This window comes from Pleurodeles waltl, chromosome 4_2 (assembly GCF_031143425.1).
Source record: "Pleurodeles waltl isolate 20211129_DDA chromosome 4_2, aPleWal1.hap1.20221129, whole genome shotgun sequence".
In the NCBI taxonomy this organism is placed as follows: Eukaryota; Metazoa; Chordata; class Amphibia; order Caudata; family Salamandridae; genus Pleurodeles; species Pleurodeles waltl.
In genome coordinates, this window is record NC_090443.1 from 176,795,307 (window position 1) to 176,815,526 (window position 20,220).

Here is a 20,220-nt window from a genome sequence, read left to right on the forward strand (position 1 = left end):
ACAGAGGTGCTGCTGGCACACTTGACTGCTCTGAGTGGCCAGTGCCACCAGGTGACGTCAGAGACTACTTCTGATAGGCTCCTTCAGGTGTTGCTAGCCTATCCTCTCTCCTAAGTAGCCAAACCCTCTTTTCTGGCTATTTAGGGTCTCTGTCTCTGGGGAAACTTTAGATAACGAATGCAAGAGCTCATCCGAGTTCCTCTGCATCTCTCTCTTCACCTTCTGCCAAGGAATCGACTGCTGACCGCGCTGGAAGCCTGCAAAACTGCAACATAGTAGCTAAGACGACTACTGCAACTCTGTAACGCTGATCCTGCCGCCTTCTCGACTGTTTTCCTGGTGGTGCATGCTGTGGGGGTAGTCTGCCTCCTCTCTGCACTAGAAGCTCCGAAGAAATCTCCCATGGGTCGACGGAATCTTCCCCCTGCAACCGCAGGCACCAAAAAGCTGCATTACCGGTCCCTTGGGTCTCCTCTCAGCACGACGAGCGAGGTCCCTCGAATCCAGCAACTCTGTCCAAGTGACTCCCACAGTCCAGTGACTCTTCAGTCCAAGTTTGGTGGAGGTAAGTCCTTGCCTCACCTCGCTAGACTGCATTGCTGGGAACCGCGACTTTTGCAGCTACTCCGGCCTCCGTGCACTTCCGGCGGAAATCCTTTGTGCACAGTCCAGCCTGGGTCCACGGCACTCTAACCTGCATTGCACGACCTCCTAAGTTGTTCTCCGGCGACGTGGGACTTCTTTGTGCGACTTCGGGTGAGCACCGTTTCACGCATCCTCGTAGTGCTTGTTTCTGGCACTTCTCCGGGTGCTACCTGCTGCTAAGAGGGCTCCTTGTCTTGCTCGACGTCCCCTCTACCTCCTGGTCGATTTTGCGACCTCCTGGTCCCTCCTGGGCCACAGCAGCATCCAAAAACACTAACCGCACGATTTGCAGCTAGCAAGGCTTGTTGGCGTTCTTTCGGCGGGAAAACACTTCTGCACGACTCTACAAGGCGAGAGGGATCCGTCCTCCAAAGGGGAAGTCTCTAGCCCTTTGCGTTCCTGCAGATACCGCAGCTTCTTCTGTCCAGTAGAAGCTTCTTTGCACCCGCAGCTGGCATTTCCTGGGCATCTGCCCATCTCCGACTTGCTTGTGACTTTTGGACTTGGTCCCCTTGTTCCACAGGTACCCCAGATTGGAAATCCAGCGTTGTTGCATTGTTGGTTTGTGTCTCTCCTGCATTATTCCTCTAACACGACTTCTTTGTCCTTAGGGGAACTTTAGTGCACTTTGCACTCACTTTTCAGGGTCTTGGGGAGGGTTATTTTTCTAACTCTCACTATTTTCTAATAGTCCCAGCGACCCTCTACAAGGTCACATAGGTTTGGGGTCCATTCGTGGTTCGCATTCCACTTTTGGAGTATATGGTTTGTGTTGCCCCTATCCCTATGTTTCCCCATTGCATCCTATTGTAACTATACATTGTTTGCACTGTTTTCTAAGACTATACTGCATATTTTTGCTATTTTGTATATATATCTTGTGTATATTTCCTATCCTCTCACTGAGGGTACACTCTAAGATACTTTGGCATATTGTCATAAAAATAAAGTACCTTTATTTTTAGTATAACTGTGTATTGTGTTTTCTTATGATATTGTGCATATGACACTAAGTGGTACTGTAGTAGCTTCACACGTCTCCTAGTTCAGCCTAAGCTGCTCTGCTAAGCTACCATTATCTATCAGCCTAAGCTGCTAGACACCCTATACACTAATAAGGGATAACTGGGCCTGGTGCAAGGTGTAATGACAAACTCACAGACCATATACTTAATATGGCCACACTCCACTTACAATGTCTTTGATTGGACTTAGACACTGTAGGGGCATATTGCTCATTCAGCTATGCCCTCACCTGTGGTATAGAGCACCCTGCCTTAGGGCTGTAAGGCCTGCTAGAAGGGTGACTTACCTATGTCACAGGCAGTGTTTTGTGGGCATGGCACCCTGAGGGGGATACCATGTCGACTTTGCCTTTTTCTCCCCACCAACACACACAATCTGCAATGGCAGTGTGCATGGTTTAGGTGAGGGGTCCCTTAGGGTGGCACAACACATGCTGCAACCCTTAGGAGCCCTCCTTGGTCACAGGGCCCTTGGTACCAATGGTACCTTTTACAGGGGACTTTCTGTGTCCCAGAGAAGTGCCAATTATGAAAAAAAATGGCAAATTTTTAGGGAAAGAACAGTGGTCCTGGGGCCTGGTTAGTAGGATCCCAACACACTCTCAGTCAAGACAGCATCAGTATGAGGCAAAAAGTGTGTGTGAGTGTGTGGGGGAGGGTAACTGCAACAAGTGCCAGTTTCCTACAGCCATCTAGTGAGATTATGCTACCGCAGACCTTCGTTACTGATTGCGGTGAGAAGGCTGCCACTCGAGTAGAAAATCACCTTGAACGGTAGAAAAATAAACTTGAGTAGCTGCAACCTCTGGTGTGCCGCGCGGTATCGTTTGAGTTGATTTTTCAGTGCAGAATGTGCCCCTAGCACTAAATCAAAGCGTGAGCAGTGTGATGTGCCTATTTCCACCCGTTGGCAGAACTCCGCGTTATCTCACTGTAACTCGACGGAATTCAGCAAAGTCAAATTACAGGACTTCCCTTCCCCCCTAAATTTATTACCAAATGCTTTCAACCCAAGAAAAGATAAACAATGCCCTATTAGCATGACACACAACCCTCAATTACCTCAGCATTAGCGCACAACTATCAGGCAGCACCACCATTAGTAGACAGCCGTTTGTCACTACAGGCAATTTGCACAGCAAGAGAGACTACCACAAAACATATCCATGATGCAGCTCCTCAGTGGTTCATGATGGTCTAGACACTCACTATGATATATATGTGAAAGGCATCTGCACCAATACACACAGTTATCAGGATCTTTCTTTAGATACTCAACCGTACGTCATTCACCATTATACACAATGATTAGACGTCTGTACTATGATGTACCTTCATAACAGCTAACCCAAAGTAAAATTTTCCAAAATCCACAGCCTTCAGGCAGTTCTCAATTGATGTACAATACTGTGACATCCCACAAATATGGGTAACAGCCCTCGGGTACCTTCAATAATTTGTAATTCTGCACAGAACTCTCAAACTGGCTCATGATTATCCACAATCCTCAATCCAACCGCCTACCTTGAGTTCCCTGGTGGCCACCTTGAACGCCAGTTCTACCACGCTGCCTGCAGCCCAACGGGCCGCATTGGAAGAGTGCAATTCATTCCAAATAGTGTCACTATCCACCTGAAAGAAAGGAGAAGACGGGTTATCCCGAACATCGATAACACACTGACCATCGAAGAAGTAATTTACGAAAAGTGGCTCCAATCACCCTCTTCCTGGAAAACATTTTAAGCTACACTGCAAATCAATGCAGACGTGTACTGTTAATTGCTGGTTATACTAAAGATGGCTTTGCTACATTTGTTAACATTTTTCAATTTAGCTTTTTTGTATTAACAATACGAAACTGCTCAAAATCGTTTCTCATGTTGAACACTGCAATAACATGGTAACTGTTTTATTAAGATCTTTAGATTAAGCTGTTAAACTGATATTTTGAATCAAGCTTTAAAAATATCACAATATAAATGATCAATGGTAAAGTCTTGTGGCACTGGCTACCTCTTCAGAGACTGAGACAAACATATCTCAGGCTTGTGGTAATGGGCCACAAGGCAAGGATATCTCTAACTATAAACATTTTGAGGCAGAAAAGGATGCAAGAGCAAGTATGCTGCCCTGTTACACGTATCCATAGAATAAACAACCCAGGTAGAAGAAATACATATTTACTCACACTAACCACAGATGTAAATCAAAACTAATGCAAGTTAAAATCTCTAGTTAGAAACAGGGCAGTTCATAGAGCACAAGTCTACGGTGCACACGGGTGGACCGTGTCCACCCACTATTTTCACAGGGTGGACGCTGTCCATCCTGCCAAGAAGCTGGGCATCACTGTATAATATCCTCAACTCCTCCAGGTGTAAATTTAAAACACCGGGACACATTCAGCCGCACCTGCTCATTGTCTGCTTTCATTACGAGCAACAAAGTGGAGGCAGGGAGGGGGTTTTGTTATTTCAGACTCCAGCTGGGTGGGAATAACCAAGGCCTAACTTACGGGGCCATTTGGACTCCTTTTGTTCTAGTATCCAGGCTATGAGCTGCCTGTAGCCGAACACCTAGATTTAAAGATTTGAAGACAGTGCCAGAGAAACAAAAGCACACAGCTTGTTAGCACTTAACAGGGAGGCACAATGTTGACTTTGTTCATACCCCATATATAATGTATATGCATGCACAATAAGAATGTCAGCTGTGTTACTCTGTCCCAGTACAAAATAACAATTTAAATACTAGTATTTTCTGTTTCCTTTCTAGTGCTATCCATCCCAATGCAGGGTGTCAGAGCGCTTTACATAACACGTACAAGTTATACTGACAACAAACCATACATGTCTGTGAATCAATGTACAGGATATGTTACATAAGACCGTGACAGTTACCAAGGTGTAAGAGTCACATATCATCATTCATAGCTCACTGTATTATATTAGAGGGATTACAATGCAACTGCAACAAAAGGATCTCAGTGTTAAAAGTAGTGACCTACTTATCTAGGTACATCAAATAAAAATCTGTTATCTGCATGTTATATGATATGCTTTGCAAATGACGCATTATCCCTGTTGGCTACTTTGAGTCAAAACTGGGACTAGACAAAAATCTTTCCTGTAAATGTTTTAACTACCAGAGTTATCTTATCCTTATTACTATTCCCTCAAACTTACTGGGAACACAAAGATCTGTGCAGCTTGTGCCAATTAAGCAGAACATATTTACTGTCACATTTCTTCTTTCTTTGTGGCAGAGTTTAAAAAATGAATGTATAAGTTGAGGCCTAGATTTTGTGACAGTGTTGAGTCACTTTTCTGGTGTTTACAGTGCTACACCAATCTTGTTTGTGTGGGTTTGTTAAAAAAACTAAAATCTTCCTGCACAAAATCAATTCTCTGAGACATTTTAATCTACCTGCAGCACATGTAGAGGAAGAGGAAAAATGAGGCAGAACAAAACATGTTTCTCCTCTTTATACCTCACATGGGAAGGCGTAGCATTTTGACGCATTCCCAGGTTTCTAAGTGTAAATTAATCTGGGAATGCCCCAAAACACCACGAGCAGATGCTGGGAAAGACCTATTATCCACCTATGGAAGACTTTCCCAGAGCACAGTAACACGAGGCAGCAATGTGCGCTGCCATGTGTTACTCCAGATTTGATATGACATGCAGAGCTATGCAAGGTGACTGCACGGAATAGTAATTTGCCTTTTAGGTCTTGCTTTGCCTTGTTTCGTCTTGCATGATGCAAAGACAATGCAAATCCTTGATAAATCTGCCCCAATGTGTTTTACCACACTGGCACTATGTGATAACCCCGACACTCCAGGAATGGTCAGAAGCCATGAAGCTAATGACCTTGTTTGAAAAGAACAATTTACAAACTACACTGCCAAATGCAGACATACAAATCTGTTGCGGTTCTTACCACCAAGACTAACTCAAAAGCTTTCACTAGCCATGTACTCTTCCTGTTAGTCTCGATTATACATAAAGGATGAGACTACCATCAACAAGTTAAGAGATGTCCCATCACTCTGACCTCCCCCTTGATGAATGAGTTGGAGAGCTTTAAATGACCACTATGTCAGACATTAATGCTTATATTGTTTTCCATAAATCTCCTACCTTAGGTTTGAAATTGTTTACTGCACTTCATTGCATTGTGCTGTATTCCTACGCGTAAAACCAAAAATAAAAGATCCAAACATATATTCTCAACATTTGAGTCCTCAATACTTTGCACATGACATTTTGGGACCACGTCTCTGTAGTCTACATTTTAACATGCAACTGGATTTATCCACCCAGTTAAAGATCCATAGTTTGGCACTATAGACATTACAACATCTGCCACCCCACTTAAGGAGATAGAACTCTGGCTTAGAGGACATTGGGAGATAGGAAGATTTTAGTAATCTAATGGGAATGTAATTGGAAAATGTGCTGTTTAACAGAGTTCGTTGTTCGCAGTAACAAATTAAATGTAAAACACAAGCTGCCTAAAAAGTTATCACATTGTTTAGCAGAAGCCAATGAAGTTGACACAAAGCCTCAGGAATGATATTAAAATTCTATTGCTGGTTTACACACTCAACTTGTTTACTCATTAACTATCTTGGCACTAGGAGAGCTCACTGGAAAATGAAGCGCCCACTTCTTGTTAAGTAGATCATTTTGAATTTTTTGTTCTGTGCGAGGGCTCAGGAGCTACTCTGGAATTACCCATGCTGTCTTATTTTCAGGAATTAAGCAACACTGCAGAAGTGAATGTGGAAGACCCAGAGTTTTCATGAGAAATATGTTCTTCATGCTCTTCTGCATCCTCCCACCACCCCTCGGATAACTCCCTATAAAAGTGGTTTCCAACCTTTTGACTTCTGTGGACCCCCACTTTATAATTACTGGAACTCGAGGACCCCCATTAAATCATTATTGGAATCCAGAGACCCCTCACTGACCACCTACAGGAAGCCGAGCACCCCGGCCTAAAGATTGTCAATGATTTTAAATGCAAACAATACACAATAAATACAGAAACAGGCATTCATCAAACCCATACATAAATGATAACACATTTTATTTAATTTGCAAACATTTATAAATAAACAAAATAAAATGTTAATAGAAATGTTGGATCTTTTCTAAATTCAACTGAAGCCACATGTCATCCATATTATATTCTGTCTGATGTACCTGCACTGCTCCCATAAATCAATTTCAGGATGCTAATTTAATTTTTAGCCTCCAATTTCAAATTTCTTGATATTTGCACTATGTTTTAAAGTTTTCAATTGTATATTTAGCCACTTTGTTTATATACAATTTAATAATCTGTTATTATTATTTAATTTTCTAAGCAGTCGCGGATCTCCTGAGGAGGTTTACCGGACACCCAGGTGTCCCAAGATCACAGGTTGGGAGCCACTGCCCTATAAAGCAATCCAAGCAGTTTTTTAACTTTGGCTTAAAGCAGATCAGGGCCACTCTTTAGAACTAGACTGGTTCCTATACTACAGCTTTTTCATCCACTTCTACACAGTTACTCTAGCTGGAGTAACAGGATCTACCTATGGCGGTCTCTGGTGCAGGCCTACACCGAATAGTGGGCACTCATTCAGCACAATGGTCCTGATTTAGAACTCAGCGGACTGGTTTCTGCGTCACAATGGTGACGGAGATCTTGCCTGCCGAAATCTAAATCCCACAGAATATAAAAGGATTTAGATTTCGACAGACAGAATATCTGTCACACACAGTATTTGCCCACTGATGGGTAGCGATGGAGCGATAAGGCCACATACATTACATTTAGGTAAACATCCACAAGGGATAACCAGTTTAGTTCCCTGAAGAAGGCAAATTCTGAATTATTATTCCACAGCTGGAAATCTTCCGAAGGAGCTCACATGGGGGAGTTGAGGGAACCCTATACGTGAGGTGAGGTAGTTTGGTCCTTGGGACTTGTTCGGGCTGCAGTCTCAATCACAACTTCTGAAAGAGCCCCAGGAATAACATTAACATCACTCGTATTGTTTTTTTTGTTGTTTTTTTTTTAATAAGAATTCCTTTCTTCTTTCTTTCTTTTTTGAAGGAAAACATCTTGTTTTGATCAGGATCACGTCATTGTCAAAGAAAAGGCCGGAAAACCTCAGGGATTCTGCCCTGATCAGGTCCAGGTGTGCAGCTTAAGAGGACGCACGCTCAGGCCATAGAGACAGACCCGTTCAATCATGTGTGCACCATCAAAGGGAAAGCGGCAGAGCTGTGCTCTCCCCTCGACCCGTGGTCTCTCTATTTCTGTCGTCTATTTCCCCCTATTTTTCTTCAAGAAACTAACAGCTGATGGTAGATGCCACGTTGTAAGAAACGATTAAATGTAACTCAAATGCATTTTACCTCTCTCGGTCAGTTTTAGATCTCCTCTCTTCCTTTTAGCTTTTTTAACTCCGCCATCTCTGCCGTTATGACTGTGGTTCCCTCCTGATTCTCCCACTTCTGCCCGTGCCTACTCTCCACTTCATTCTCACCCAGGCCTCATTTTTCTCTAATTAATCCCCTGCGTCGTTCTGCCACGCGACCACATCAATCATATTTACACTCCCTGTCCTGATGTTCCATTCCGCAGTCCACTGCTTCCGTTCTCCTCCGTGCCACTCACTGCCATCGAAAGCATCTCTTCCTTGGACCTTTCCGTCGCTCCCCTTCCCTCACACGCCTACCTTCCGATTTCAGATGTCTCCTTCCCTCTCCCCTTCTCTCTAGCACACTTCCCTTTGCCTCCATCTCTTCTACCCGAACGGCTTCATCTTTACCTTGTGAGTCTACCCTTTTCTGTCATGCCTTCCTGTCCTTTCACCTTCTGCCTTTATTTCTCACGTACACCTTTTATTGGTGTGTTTTCCCCTGTTCACTTATTCCCCCACCTTAATCTTCCTTCTGTTCGCAATCCCCTCTGCCTCTTCCCCTCTTCTCCCAATCACGCCTGGTTCAATTATTCCCCACACCTTCCCTCAACGCCTCCCATCCCAGTCCGATTAACTTTCTACGACTTCCAGATTGTCCTTCTGTTCCATGCTATCTCTTTCGGTCTCTCCCACCTCTGCACTATGTGTTGAGAGGTGAACTAACATACCTGGGCTTTTGCATGTCAGATCGGTGAGATATAAAAGAGATTCTATTTCTTTCTTGTTTCAGACCCCATGAACAGTGACAGGAGACCCAGCAACGATGCTTCTCTAACCATGCGACTATCTGGGAGCCAGCACCAATTGCGGCAATCCTACATTTTACACAGAGCCGATGCACCAACCCAAAGTCATTGTCCGAGCCCTGTGTGTGTCAGCTCAGGGTCCCATCTGCCTCCGCGAGCACTGCAGGCAGCTCGCACGTGCGTGTTACAGGCAGGCTTTGCGGCTAGGTTCGGCCCTAACAGGCTAGCACAGGCATGTCCTCTGCGCCCAGCGAGGGGGATCCCGCACCCTCTTTAGATATGTCTGCCCTCCTGGCTGAGCAGGCACAATGTTGTTTTTGCCCAGCTCAGCGTTTGTGTTGCTTTTACACAAAACAAAGTAGGATTCTGTATAAAACATAGAAAGGCTCGAGTATCCAACGTACTCGTAAACATCCCTATTTATCCGATGACCTGCACTCCTTAAACTTCAACCAAACGGAACTGACATTTCAAAACATAGGCTAAAAGGCTTTTACACCTGATGGAGAAATTTTGACTGACTTAAATTTCTTCGACCCATGATACTACTTTTGAATTGTATTGAAGATGCAATATACTTCTTGTCACTAGTGTTTTACTTACCCCTCCTCAGTGCTGTGAGATGGCAACCTATTGACTTGACCGCTTTACACAAAACACACCAGGCCCAGGCATAGGATACTACACCATAACATAAAAGAAAGAATTGGAGCAAAGCAACTCATTAATGACTCGTCACTCATCTAGATCTAACATCCAATACAGCAAAGGTTGCGTGTGGTTGGTGCTGCTCTTCCCTCATGTTAATGCCGGCTGGTTTCCTGTGTTACCAGTGTGACTGAAGTGTACCAAGGAGTTCTAACTACATCCACACTAGAAATAAATAAAGTAAGGAAGAAAATACATATAGCAACACTTACCCCAACTCCTCCGCAAGGCAGCTTTACAAACATCCGCTGGGACAGAATCCCTATTATGGGAAAGGAAAGGACCGGATTTTTGACATCTGTCATTTGAGTGAATAGAGCAAATGCAACAAGTTATAACAGGACAATGTTCCTATGATGTTCTTGAAGAAAATTTCTCTTAAGGGATCATAAGTTCACCGTTTGAAAAACGTAACACATCACGAATGGGCGGCCTGGCGTGAACTAAGGCTCAGCAATTCCAGTGATCCTGGGCAGGCAATGATACTGACGCCCAGCCATATCTCCAATTAATGGGCTTGAAATACAAAACATAAATGGGCAAAGGTATTCTACGAATCCACCAATCTATCCATGCACTCACATCATCTTGTTCATCTATCTTAACCTGTTCATGCAAATGAGGGAATGCCCTTTCAGAATAAAGCTGGCACTACATTAGATCCAGAAGTATCAGTATTGCAGAAGGGGTCACACAGGTGTCTGCAGCTCCTTCTGTAATACTATCGTGCCCTCGGATGTACGAAGCAGGCGCACACACCTATTGCGTCCCCGTGCAACTCTGTATAATACAGCTCCGGACGTGTCCCCTGTTTAACCAAAATGTGCCTCCCTGTGTACCTCCTCTCTAATCTCAATTTTCTTCCATATGTAAGTGATTTTCAGTTATCTTCAATCTGCTGTGTTTCAATGTCGACTATCTAACCTCAAGGTGCCCTGAGTAAGTCCTCTTCCCACATCAAAGTGGCGTCATTCCTAAAGTTGCCTTATCCTCAACTTGTCTTCTGGTATCACTCCGCTACCCTCAACGTGTTGTCCAGGGTGTCCCCCTTTTTAAATTAATCTGTCTTTCTGCGTGTTTTTCTAACGTACCTCAATATGCCTTACAGTGCATTTTCCCTTCGCCCTAATATGCCTTTCCATTTGCCTCGAGACCAGGCTGCAATATACCCCTCTCTGTTTATCTTTCTTCTCAACCTGCTTTTACATGTCCAGTTGATATGTGCATCTGTGTGCCTCCTGGTGAGCACCACCTCAGCATGTGCGCCAGCGTTTAATAAGCTTCAAATGTGGGAAATATTTATAAAAACACATGAATGTGTTCAAGGCAAACATCCAACAGCTCATTTCAGTCTAGTCGTACCTTCGCTTCGGTGGAGGGACCTACAGAGGATGAAGTGTGAGAGATGCTCACTCACTGTTCCTACTCAGAGAAGGACCTCTGTGAAGGTCGCCTCCAGGGATGGGGCAGTTGAGCCTCATACTTCATTTGTGGATAGTACTGTGCAGGCATCACCTACAGTGACGGGCGCAGGCTCTCACTCAACATAGACCTCCTGCTTTGACGGGCGAGATCCCCATCAATATAGTCAATCAGTCACGTCTACAACTCTGACACGGAACAAGAAGGAACACGGGCAATTGTGCCATGTCTTGGTACTTTTGTCTCTGCACAGAGCCATACATGCGATGATATTTAGACTCTGTAGATATGTCCTAGACACTGTGGAAGAATGAGGGGTGAGAGGCAAAGAGATGTACCAGTTCCACGACCCTCAGGAAACGGTAAAGAAACTGGAACCTTCTGCCCAGGCACGAGAGGGGTTCGGCAAGGTGCGTGATGAAGTGCTCGCTTAGAAGTATATTAAGAAAAGAGACCTTTCGATAAAAACTATTCTAAGACCCAAAAAAATGGAAATGGGGATCTTTGCAACTGGATTCAGAATGAGGACATTTTCCAGCGAAAACAATACTGGCCTGCTCGTTTCTATCCCTTGCAGCTCTGATAATAACATCCAAAAGTAGGTCAGCCTACAGGAAAAACAACAGCAGGCAGGTGACTGGCTGCTGCCCAGCCCTAACAGCAATCCTAGAAAGCACTCTGTCGATTTCCTTACACGTTAATAGTCCACCTATGACTGCAGGAACACGTCTGAAATAAGTATTATACATTATCATGTCCGCCTCTTTCACATTTACTTCATAACAGAAAGTCCACACAAATTGAATTCGCCCCTTCAGAGCACCCTCCCTTTGCTGCAAGCCAACCCAAACTGTGTACGAAACTAAAGCACTCCTGGATAAACCATCAGTAAGGGAATGCCCACTGAAAGACACCACCCGAGGTGGGTCATGGCCAGGCCGTCCTCCAGCGGCCCCACCTCCACAGCCTTCCCTGATGCTATCGCTGCTGGGGCGCCTCACCGCCCTCTTCACGGCGCTCCGAAAGCCCTGTGGTTGTTGAGCAGCTGAGCCTACGTCGAGTATAAAGTAATCTACTTTAGGGTGTAATGGAGGCAGGGCTGTGAGTGTAGGGAGAACTTGGGTGGGGGTACTGAACGAGAGAGGGGGGTGTCAAATTCAAGCCCGGTCAGAACAAACGCTTCACCGTTCCCTTTGTGATCATAAAGGCTCCCAAATTCAAAGAGCTCTGCGGATAGGAAATGAAATCCAGAGCGCCCTCCCTCGCCCTCCCTTCGCTTGCCAACCATCGTGGCTGCTTGGACAGCAGCAGATGCCTGGAAGAGCTCCAAGATTCCTGTTGGGAACTGCTCGCAGCAGAAGTATGTTTTGCACGGGGAGAGGGGACTGTACGCCATCCACAGATACGCCTTATTACAAGTTAGTTTGATCTTTGACATTTCTAGAAAAAAAGTGGCACTGAAGACGGAGGAGAGGCGGTTCAATCATTATTCCCCAGGAAACGGCAGAATAAAGGTATCGCCAGGGGGGTACTGTCAACCTTTGCGTTGGTGCCTGGGAGGACCCCGAGCACTGAAGGAGGTGTGCAATCAGTGACACTGAGGGCCAGAGGAAACGTCTACTATGTTTCAGTAACACATGACCAAGAGCCTCCCTGCAGGATCACAAACAAAGGGGTCTAAGGGCGCCTCTTGAACATCTTACAGTAACAGGAGTCACACAAACACAGGGAGAGAGATTACAATAACACAGGAACCGGGGGAGCAGGAGCTTCTTGCAGAGCTTACAGCAGCACAGAAGCAGGGGGCAGGAGGAACTCTTTGCAGGGCCTACAGTGACATAAGACAACTGGACAAAGGAGGTGTAGTGAGGCTTCGGCAGAGCTTACTGTAACACAAGGCACACAGCCGGGCTAGAGAGGGAGCTCAGGGAACTACGAGCTGACTGTAACACAAGGCACACAGCCGGGCTAGAGAGGGAGCTCAGGGAACTACGAGCTGACTGTAATACAAGGCATAAAGAAACTGGGACTGGAGGAAGCTCCCGCAGGGTTTACGTTCACACATGGCAGACAGACACAGGTGGACAGGGAAGTTCCCTGCAGCGCTTCATGTAAAGAAAGACATAAGACGCAGGCAACTAGAGCCGTGGTTCCCGACCTTTTGACTTCTGTGCACCCCCACTTAATCATATCTGGAATCCGGGGACCCCCACTGAATCATTACTGGGATCCGGGGACCCCCCCACTGAGTCATTATTAAAAGCTGGGGACCTAATCTGTTAATAGTATTCAAAATTCTAAGCATCCGCGGACCCCCAGAGGAGGCTTTGAGGCCCTCCAGGGGTCCCCGGACCACAGACTGGGCCACTGGACTAGAGGGAGCTCCTTGCCAGTGATACAAGACATAAGGACATAGCAGGCTAGAGGGAGCTTCCCGCAGGGCCTCCAGTAGTGTAAGACATGTCACTGACAGGGCTAGAAGGGGTCGCTTCACAGTTTACAGTAATCAGAGGCATCCAGTCACAAAGGGGTAGGTGGTGCTCTGTGCAGACATCATAGTGACACACGCCATACACCTACGCAGGGTGAAAGGGAGTTTAATAACCAGGTGGTCCTGACACACTGCACACAGTTATGGCAGTTCCTAGTACGTAGTGCCTTAGAAATGTCTGCATAAAGAAACTACTTGTACGCTCCAAAAGGGGTTTAATATGGTAGAAGAAATGGGAGACTTTGATTGGATGCCAGCATTTTAGGCTGTAAAATTCTGTATCCAGGAATGAACAACTTTTTGTAAACCAGCTGTGTTTTTCGGGTGCCAACATGTACGGCTGTTTTGAGTTCTAATATGGGCATACTGAATCGTAATACAGGAATATCTAATTAATTTAAACAAGAGTGTTAAATAAGTGGCGATCCTCCTAGCACACACTTAACACTATTTTAAGCAAGTATTTGAAAGCCAAAATGTGAGGTTGAGGCCGGAGTGTGCTCGTGAGAAGGGCCTCCTGCATTCGATAGCCTACAGAGTCAATTCATCTTCACAGTGTTAGGTTCAGAAAGTCTTGCTGCAGCCGCTTGGAAACCCCTGTCTCACTCCCTCTGGTACTAAAAAACATTCAAACAGAATTATTCTCTCCCAATGGCTACTGAGAAGCCCCAGTCTTCCCATCTTCCAGATGCATATGCCGCCTGGCTCAGTCACTTCCGCCTCTGTACTGGAGGAGGGCTAAATGAGCCTGTTTCCTAATACCTCTGCCCCCAGGCCCTCCCACCCTCTCTGGCCCAGGAGAAGGGGCCCGTACCTGCAAGCTTCCTGCTGTCCAGTTTCAGGCTGGTAGGGTTGGTGCCATACAACAGAACATGCCCCTCTGAATGGACGGACTGTAGCTCCTCCAGTGTGGCCTTGCGGCCGCGGATGCACTAGGAGAAGGAGAAAAAGATAAAATTCATTGGGCGTGCGTCAAACTAGTCACAGCTTATCCAGGGTCAGCAGCGGCACACTGTCGGAGAGTCACTCGATGTACCGCGGGTACACTCGAAGCCGGTGTTCTACAGCGTACATCTAGACGTCACACCGTGAGAGTAGGTCTCCAGCTACTACAAGCACCATCGTTGTGTTTCGCAGTGTTGGTCTGTAGAAGGGCTGCGCTTGAAGCTACAGTCCTTGTACACAGAGATGTTGTTCTGCATTCTATGTTAGATCGCCGAGTAGCCTCTCTTGTATTACAGAGCTGCAATGCGCATCTTTGTGTTGTACAGTATTAGAGTGCTCAGGAACACTTCTTTGAATCGTAGTGTTACACTGATTGGTAGCATCCCTGTGTACTCCAATCTTAGGCTACAAGGCATCTCTTTGTATTAGTGTGGGGCGACATCTCTGTGTCGTAAAGTAGTATACTACAGGCACAGCATGTCCGTGTACTACGGCACTGGACTAGGACAGACTCCCTGTATGCTGAAGTCAGTCTGCCGAGCAGCATCTCTGTGTGCCAGTGTTAGGGAGCACAACTGCATCTCTGTGCATTGGAGTGTTAGATGCATCTCTGTGTCCTAGAGCCCTTGGTTGCAGAGCACCTTTTCTTTGTAACACATCTGTTAATGTGGAACAGCATCTCTGTATACTAAAGTATTAGACTGCAGGACAGCATCTGTGCAGACAATGTTAGGCCGCAGAACATCATCTCTGAGTACTAGACAGTTAGGCTGTAGAACACAATCTCTGAGTACTAGACAGTTAGGCTGTAGAACACAATCTCTGAGTACTAGACAGTTAGGCTGTAGAACATCACCTCTGAGTACTAGACAGTTAGGCTGTAGAACAGCATCTCTGAGTACTAGACAGTTAGGCTGTAGAACATCATCTCTGAGTAGAACACAATCTCTGAGTACTAGACAGTTAGGCTGTAGAACACAATCTCTGAGTACTAGACAGTTAGGCTGTAGAACACCATCTCTGAGTACTAGACAGTTAGGCTGTAGAACACAATCTCTGAGTACTAGACAGGCTGTAGAACACAATCTCTGAGTACTAGACAGTTAGGCTGTAGAACACCATCTCTGAGTACTAGACAGGCTGTAGAACACAATCTCTGAGTACTAGACAGTTAGGCTGTAGAACACCATCTCTGAGTACTAGACAGTTAGGCTGTAGAACACAATCTCTGAGTACTAGACAGTTAGGCTGTAGAACACAATCTCTGAGTAGTCGAGTGCTAGACAGCAGAACAGCATCTGCATATCCTACATTACAAGACTGCAGAACATCACGTCCTTGTACTGCAGTGTTAGCCTACGGAGAAGTATACCTCTCTATATAGCATCTCTTTGTATGAAGTCTGAGCCTGGGTGCTAAAATAGTCATTTTTGGACAAACAATAACCAATCAAACCTTGCACCTCATCATCAACCGAACCAAAATGAGAATAGTCATGAAACAGACAGCAGAACGGTAATGCCAAGCCATATCACAGAGCAGGGCATCCACGTCCATTCAGAACCCCTGGTGGCTGCTCTGCAGCAGTAAAATGCCAGTATTTGCAGGACTATAAATCTCCCACACAACCCAGGAGTTGGCAATGCTGTTCCCCTTCTCCTCTGACATCTTATCATCTACTGACCACAGAGCTTCTGAATACATCGTTAGCTCGGAAAAGATGAATTGACAATATTTTGGCATTGCTATGTGCAATCACTGTCGGGAGGCATTACCTGTGAAAGAGTCCAGCCCCCTCAAGCCACTTTGTTGGGACCACAGAGAGTACAAAGGGGATGGTTCACCCATTTCGACTGCTCTAAACGTGGTGAAAGGAGGAGATTGTACGATCAAGCCCAAGATGCCCTCGGTCCATTAAGTAGAAGCTCCCAATTGTACCCACGACTGTAAGCAGAAGTTTTCCAAGTCTACTTGGGTGTAGTTACCTCGCAGTGGCTGCGCAGCCCCCGCTCTTGAAGTCGGGACCAGATGCTCTGGATCCTCCCTGCATGCTCAGGGTGATTGCTGTTGTCTCCACAGAAGCACTGGTGCTTCAGCATGATGGAATCATACACAATTCCTGGGGTATAAAGGAGAATACAAAATAATGCCCAAGCGAAAGGAGTCAGCAGCAACAACAAAGAGTTGAAGAACACAGTTGAAGAAAACATTGGGCCTCCTCACAGTTAGGAACGTGCTATACAAGAAGTCAGTGCACCTCAACCAGAAAACAGTCTTCAGAAAGAGCGTAAGAACAGGCTATTCGCATATTGTCACAACTTTTCTACTGTTCAATCATGTGCTGGAAACTGTACCCACTTGTGGACGATTCCCAGAAATTGGCGAAACCAGTACTAATGCTTGCCTGACTTCCAGAGGTAGGAGATTAAAGTCTCTTGGACCATGGTTTACAGTTAAGAAACGAACAATTGTATTCAGGTGCAAACTGTTTCTTCTTGAAAGCATTCCTACAGAAGGTAGTTTGTTGAAACTTAGCTGATCCTTCGGGATTGCCGACTCATACTCTTAAATTCCCACATTCTCTGGGCTAAGTCGCTAAAGTGATACACTCTCTGAGCAGTAGTTTCTGCCTTGAACAGCACTGGGAGTGTGAAGTGGACAAGGACACTGTACATTTATCTGACAAACATCCATTTCTTTTGTCGCTGACTGAAAACTAATGAAAACATCTATTTTTCAGAACATGTATGCTGCACATTGGTTTAACACTAGCCGAGGCTCATCACACCTTTATTTTAATGAAAAGCCTTTCTTCTCGCAGCCTTCTTGTTGGGACCTGTGTAACTGGGCTTCAGATTTATTTTCATGGAGTTACCAGGGTCATTATAGAGCATCATCTTGTCCAAAGTGACTTACTGAATAACATTCTACCTTTTGGATTTCAGCAACAAATGTGTGATTCCAATCAAAATCCCTATCCCACTTTACTGTTCCGCTTTGTGTAATTTGGATTGCAGCTTGAACGTCCAAAACAAATGCTGTTACATGTACAGCAAGTTTAAGATGTCCCTGGTGCACTAAACAAAGTTTGCCTGAGGTGCCTTGTTGGCAGGACTAATCATGCTATATTAAATAAATACAATAACACTGTGCGAATTATAAAGAAGATAGTGGTTGTCAGTCTATTTGCAGGAGGAGTTGGACTTCACAGAAGAGGCTGTGGAGGGAGTGGTTCTACATAGGCCAGATCAGAGTCAAGCGAAGGCTTTTCTGAAGATTGAGGCAAACAGCTCCTTCATAAACTGGCGGTGATAAAGTTTGCCTATTCTTTGCAGAGTAGCTTCTTTTTCTATAACAACTAGTGTTTCCCCGACAGGATCTAGGGGGGCATGGGATCTTTACTCTACTCTCTTATAATTTTTTTTTTTTACAACTTTAGGACAGGGCTCTAAGTCCCTGAGTCCTGTAATGGCTGCCAGAAACATTGCTGGAAGACAATCCGAGCTCTTGCTTACACGGGAGTCTGACTCCAGGGGGAGTGAGATGCCCAGGGGAAAAAGCTCCTTGGACCAATCAGAAAGCTATATTTTTTAATATGCGCTCCCATGATACATCTTGCTCAACCATTCAGATATACAAATATTTTGGACCGTTAATTTCTCAAAAACTACTGAACAGATTTACACCAAATCACAAACAGCACAATCTGCAAACCAAGATCAAGCTTCCTGCCAAATGGTGTAATTCCATTCAGCAGTTTTTGTGGTAGTGCTCCTTAAAGAAGTCTATGGAAAACACATAGTGAGATATGCTTATGGGAACTCCCCCCCCCCCCACCCTTTAAAAAAAAAAAAAAAAAAAAATCGGCCCTTGCTTGACAGATCAGCCCAGAGCTGAAGTAAATGTGCTCTTTTTTTGGAAAGTTTTGTGAAGATTCATCAAACTGCACTAAATTAGCAAACCACAAAACGTCTGGTGTATAGAAAAACAATCCTTACTATAACTACCCAATATATATATATATATATATGTATATATATATTCACTGAAAAACCAAAGTTTATAGGGACATTATAGTTAGGGAACAGAATTTTAAAAAACATAGGAATTAATTAAAAAAAAAAGGTTAGAGGAATGTTACATTTAGGTTCATTTTACTCACACAAAATGAAAAGAATTCAGGAGTTATAGTTATCTGAACTAACAATAACCCGTGCACTAAGGTAACTATAACTCGCGCCCCAACCATGCAGTTTTCTGATTAATAATTTTACTGCAAATGTAGAAATGATGTTACCAATGATGTCATAGAGGATGTTATGAGTGATGTAATATGTGGGGTAATTAGTAGTGCACGGTTACCTTGTTTTTTTAAAATAATTTGTTTACAGGATTTGTGGATCCTCAGCGATTTTTGGGGAAATTAAAAAAAAAAATGCTTTATTTGCCCTGGCCGCGTCCCTTAGGGATCCCAGAACCAGGTGTACCAGGTCAGAGTATTCATACCCTGCACCCTTTTCTTCTTTTTTTTTTTTTTTTTTTTTACATTTTTTGGACTTGAGTCTCAAAATGGCTGCCAATACTTCCTGGTTGAAGTTCTGGCAGCCAATCAGATGGCAGCATGAGATCTCTGGGATCCGTGGAGCCTCCACCCCTAGATATACACATTTATTTTTCCTTTGACAACTCCAAAACTACTGAACAGATTTACACTAATTAACAAAAAGGATGCTTTCTTGAACAAAAGCTACCTTTCTGCCGAATTTCCGTCCAGCAGTTCGGGCTGTAGTCATGTCTAAAAATCCCTATGAAAATTGCATGGGGAAAAAAGCATTTTGGGACCCCTCTTTTTCTTGGATCCTGCTTGATGAACCACTCACCAAAATCTCCACAATCCTGCATATAAACATGTTAAACAGAGCCACACTTTAAAATCTGTTAAAAAAAAAGTCTTATATTTTCACCTTTTCTCCCCAAAATATTGTATTCTACATATCACTCTGTAAAATTAATAGAAGTTGCATCTATCTGCATAGGACACTAGTTCTGCTGCATATATCTCCCTGAGAACCTCCAAAGTGCAGAAGGGCATGTTTTTCAAAAGCAAAATGTCCTTTGCAGACTTTCAGACTCCTGAATAAAAATGGATAAAAGGCTCTCTGATAAATATTAATCTGAACAGAACATATTTCTCTACCTCCCTGCCATACACCGAACCTAGAATTATTATCTTTTATAATACACTTCCCTCTGGATAGCATCTAATTTCCTGTATAGTTACGCACAGTAACAACGGAGCATGACTTATAATATTAAGCCAGGAGTACCCCCATCTCCCCATGAAACTTGTTCCCTGCACGCTTATGTATAGCTATACTGGGACGAATGGCATTAATTACTCACATATTCGTAGTGACAATGCTCTTATGTTTATACATACATTTACCACATGCATATAAACCACAAATTTGGATTTGCTTTCACTCCCTCAGTCTTCACTGTTCCCATACATTATTTGTGAAGTCTACACAATCACTTCCTACAGCTGCACTTTACAATGTGCCCACTTCAATAAAATACCTGTAACAGTCAATATCCCTACAGTGATGGATGCTATCACGGCAGGTAATGTCATGACACTTTACGCAGACATCACACGTGACGTGAGGAGTGACGTGCATGGCTGCCGGCCTCGCAGCGTACAAAAGTGCACTGCTCTCCAAGCTCTATACCAACTTTATATTCTTCTATTTACC

The 20,220-nt window shown here is 44.5% G+C and overlaps 1 protein-coding gene across 3 annotated transcripts in view; it reads right to left on the reverse strand.

The window, feature by feature from the left end:
• HDAC7 (histone deacetylase 7) overlaps positions 1-20,220 on the reverse strand; it is a 531,422-nt gene that overhangs the window by 93,456 nt on the left and 417,746 nt on the right. For all 3 annotated transcript variants that reach the window (XM_069231044.1, XM_069231043.1, XM_069231042.1), the window contains exons 13-16: positions 16,450-16,583; positions 14,334-14,451; positions 9,819-9,868; positions 3,195-3,302 (exon numbers count right to left, since the gene is read on the reverse strand). In XM_069231044.1, the coding sequence (XP_069087145.1) occupies positions 3,195-3,302; positions 9,819-9,868; positions 14,334-14,451; positions 16,450-16,583 (410 nt within the window). The remainder of the gene's footprint in view (positions 1-3,194; positions 3,303-9,818; positions 9,869-14,333; positions 14,452-16,449; positions 16,584-20,220) is intronic.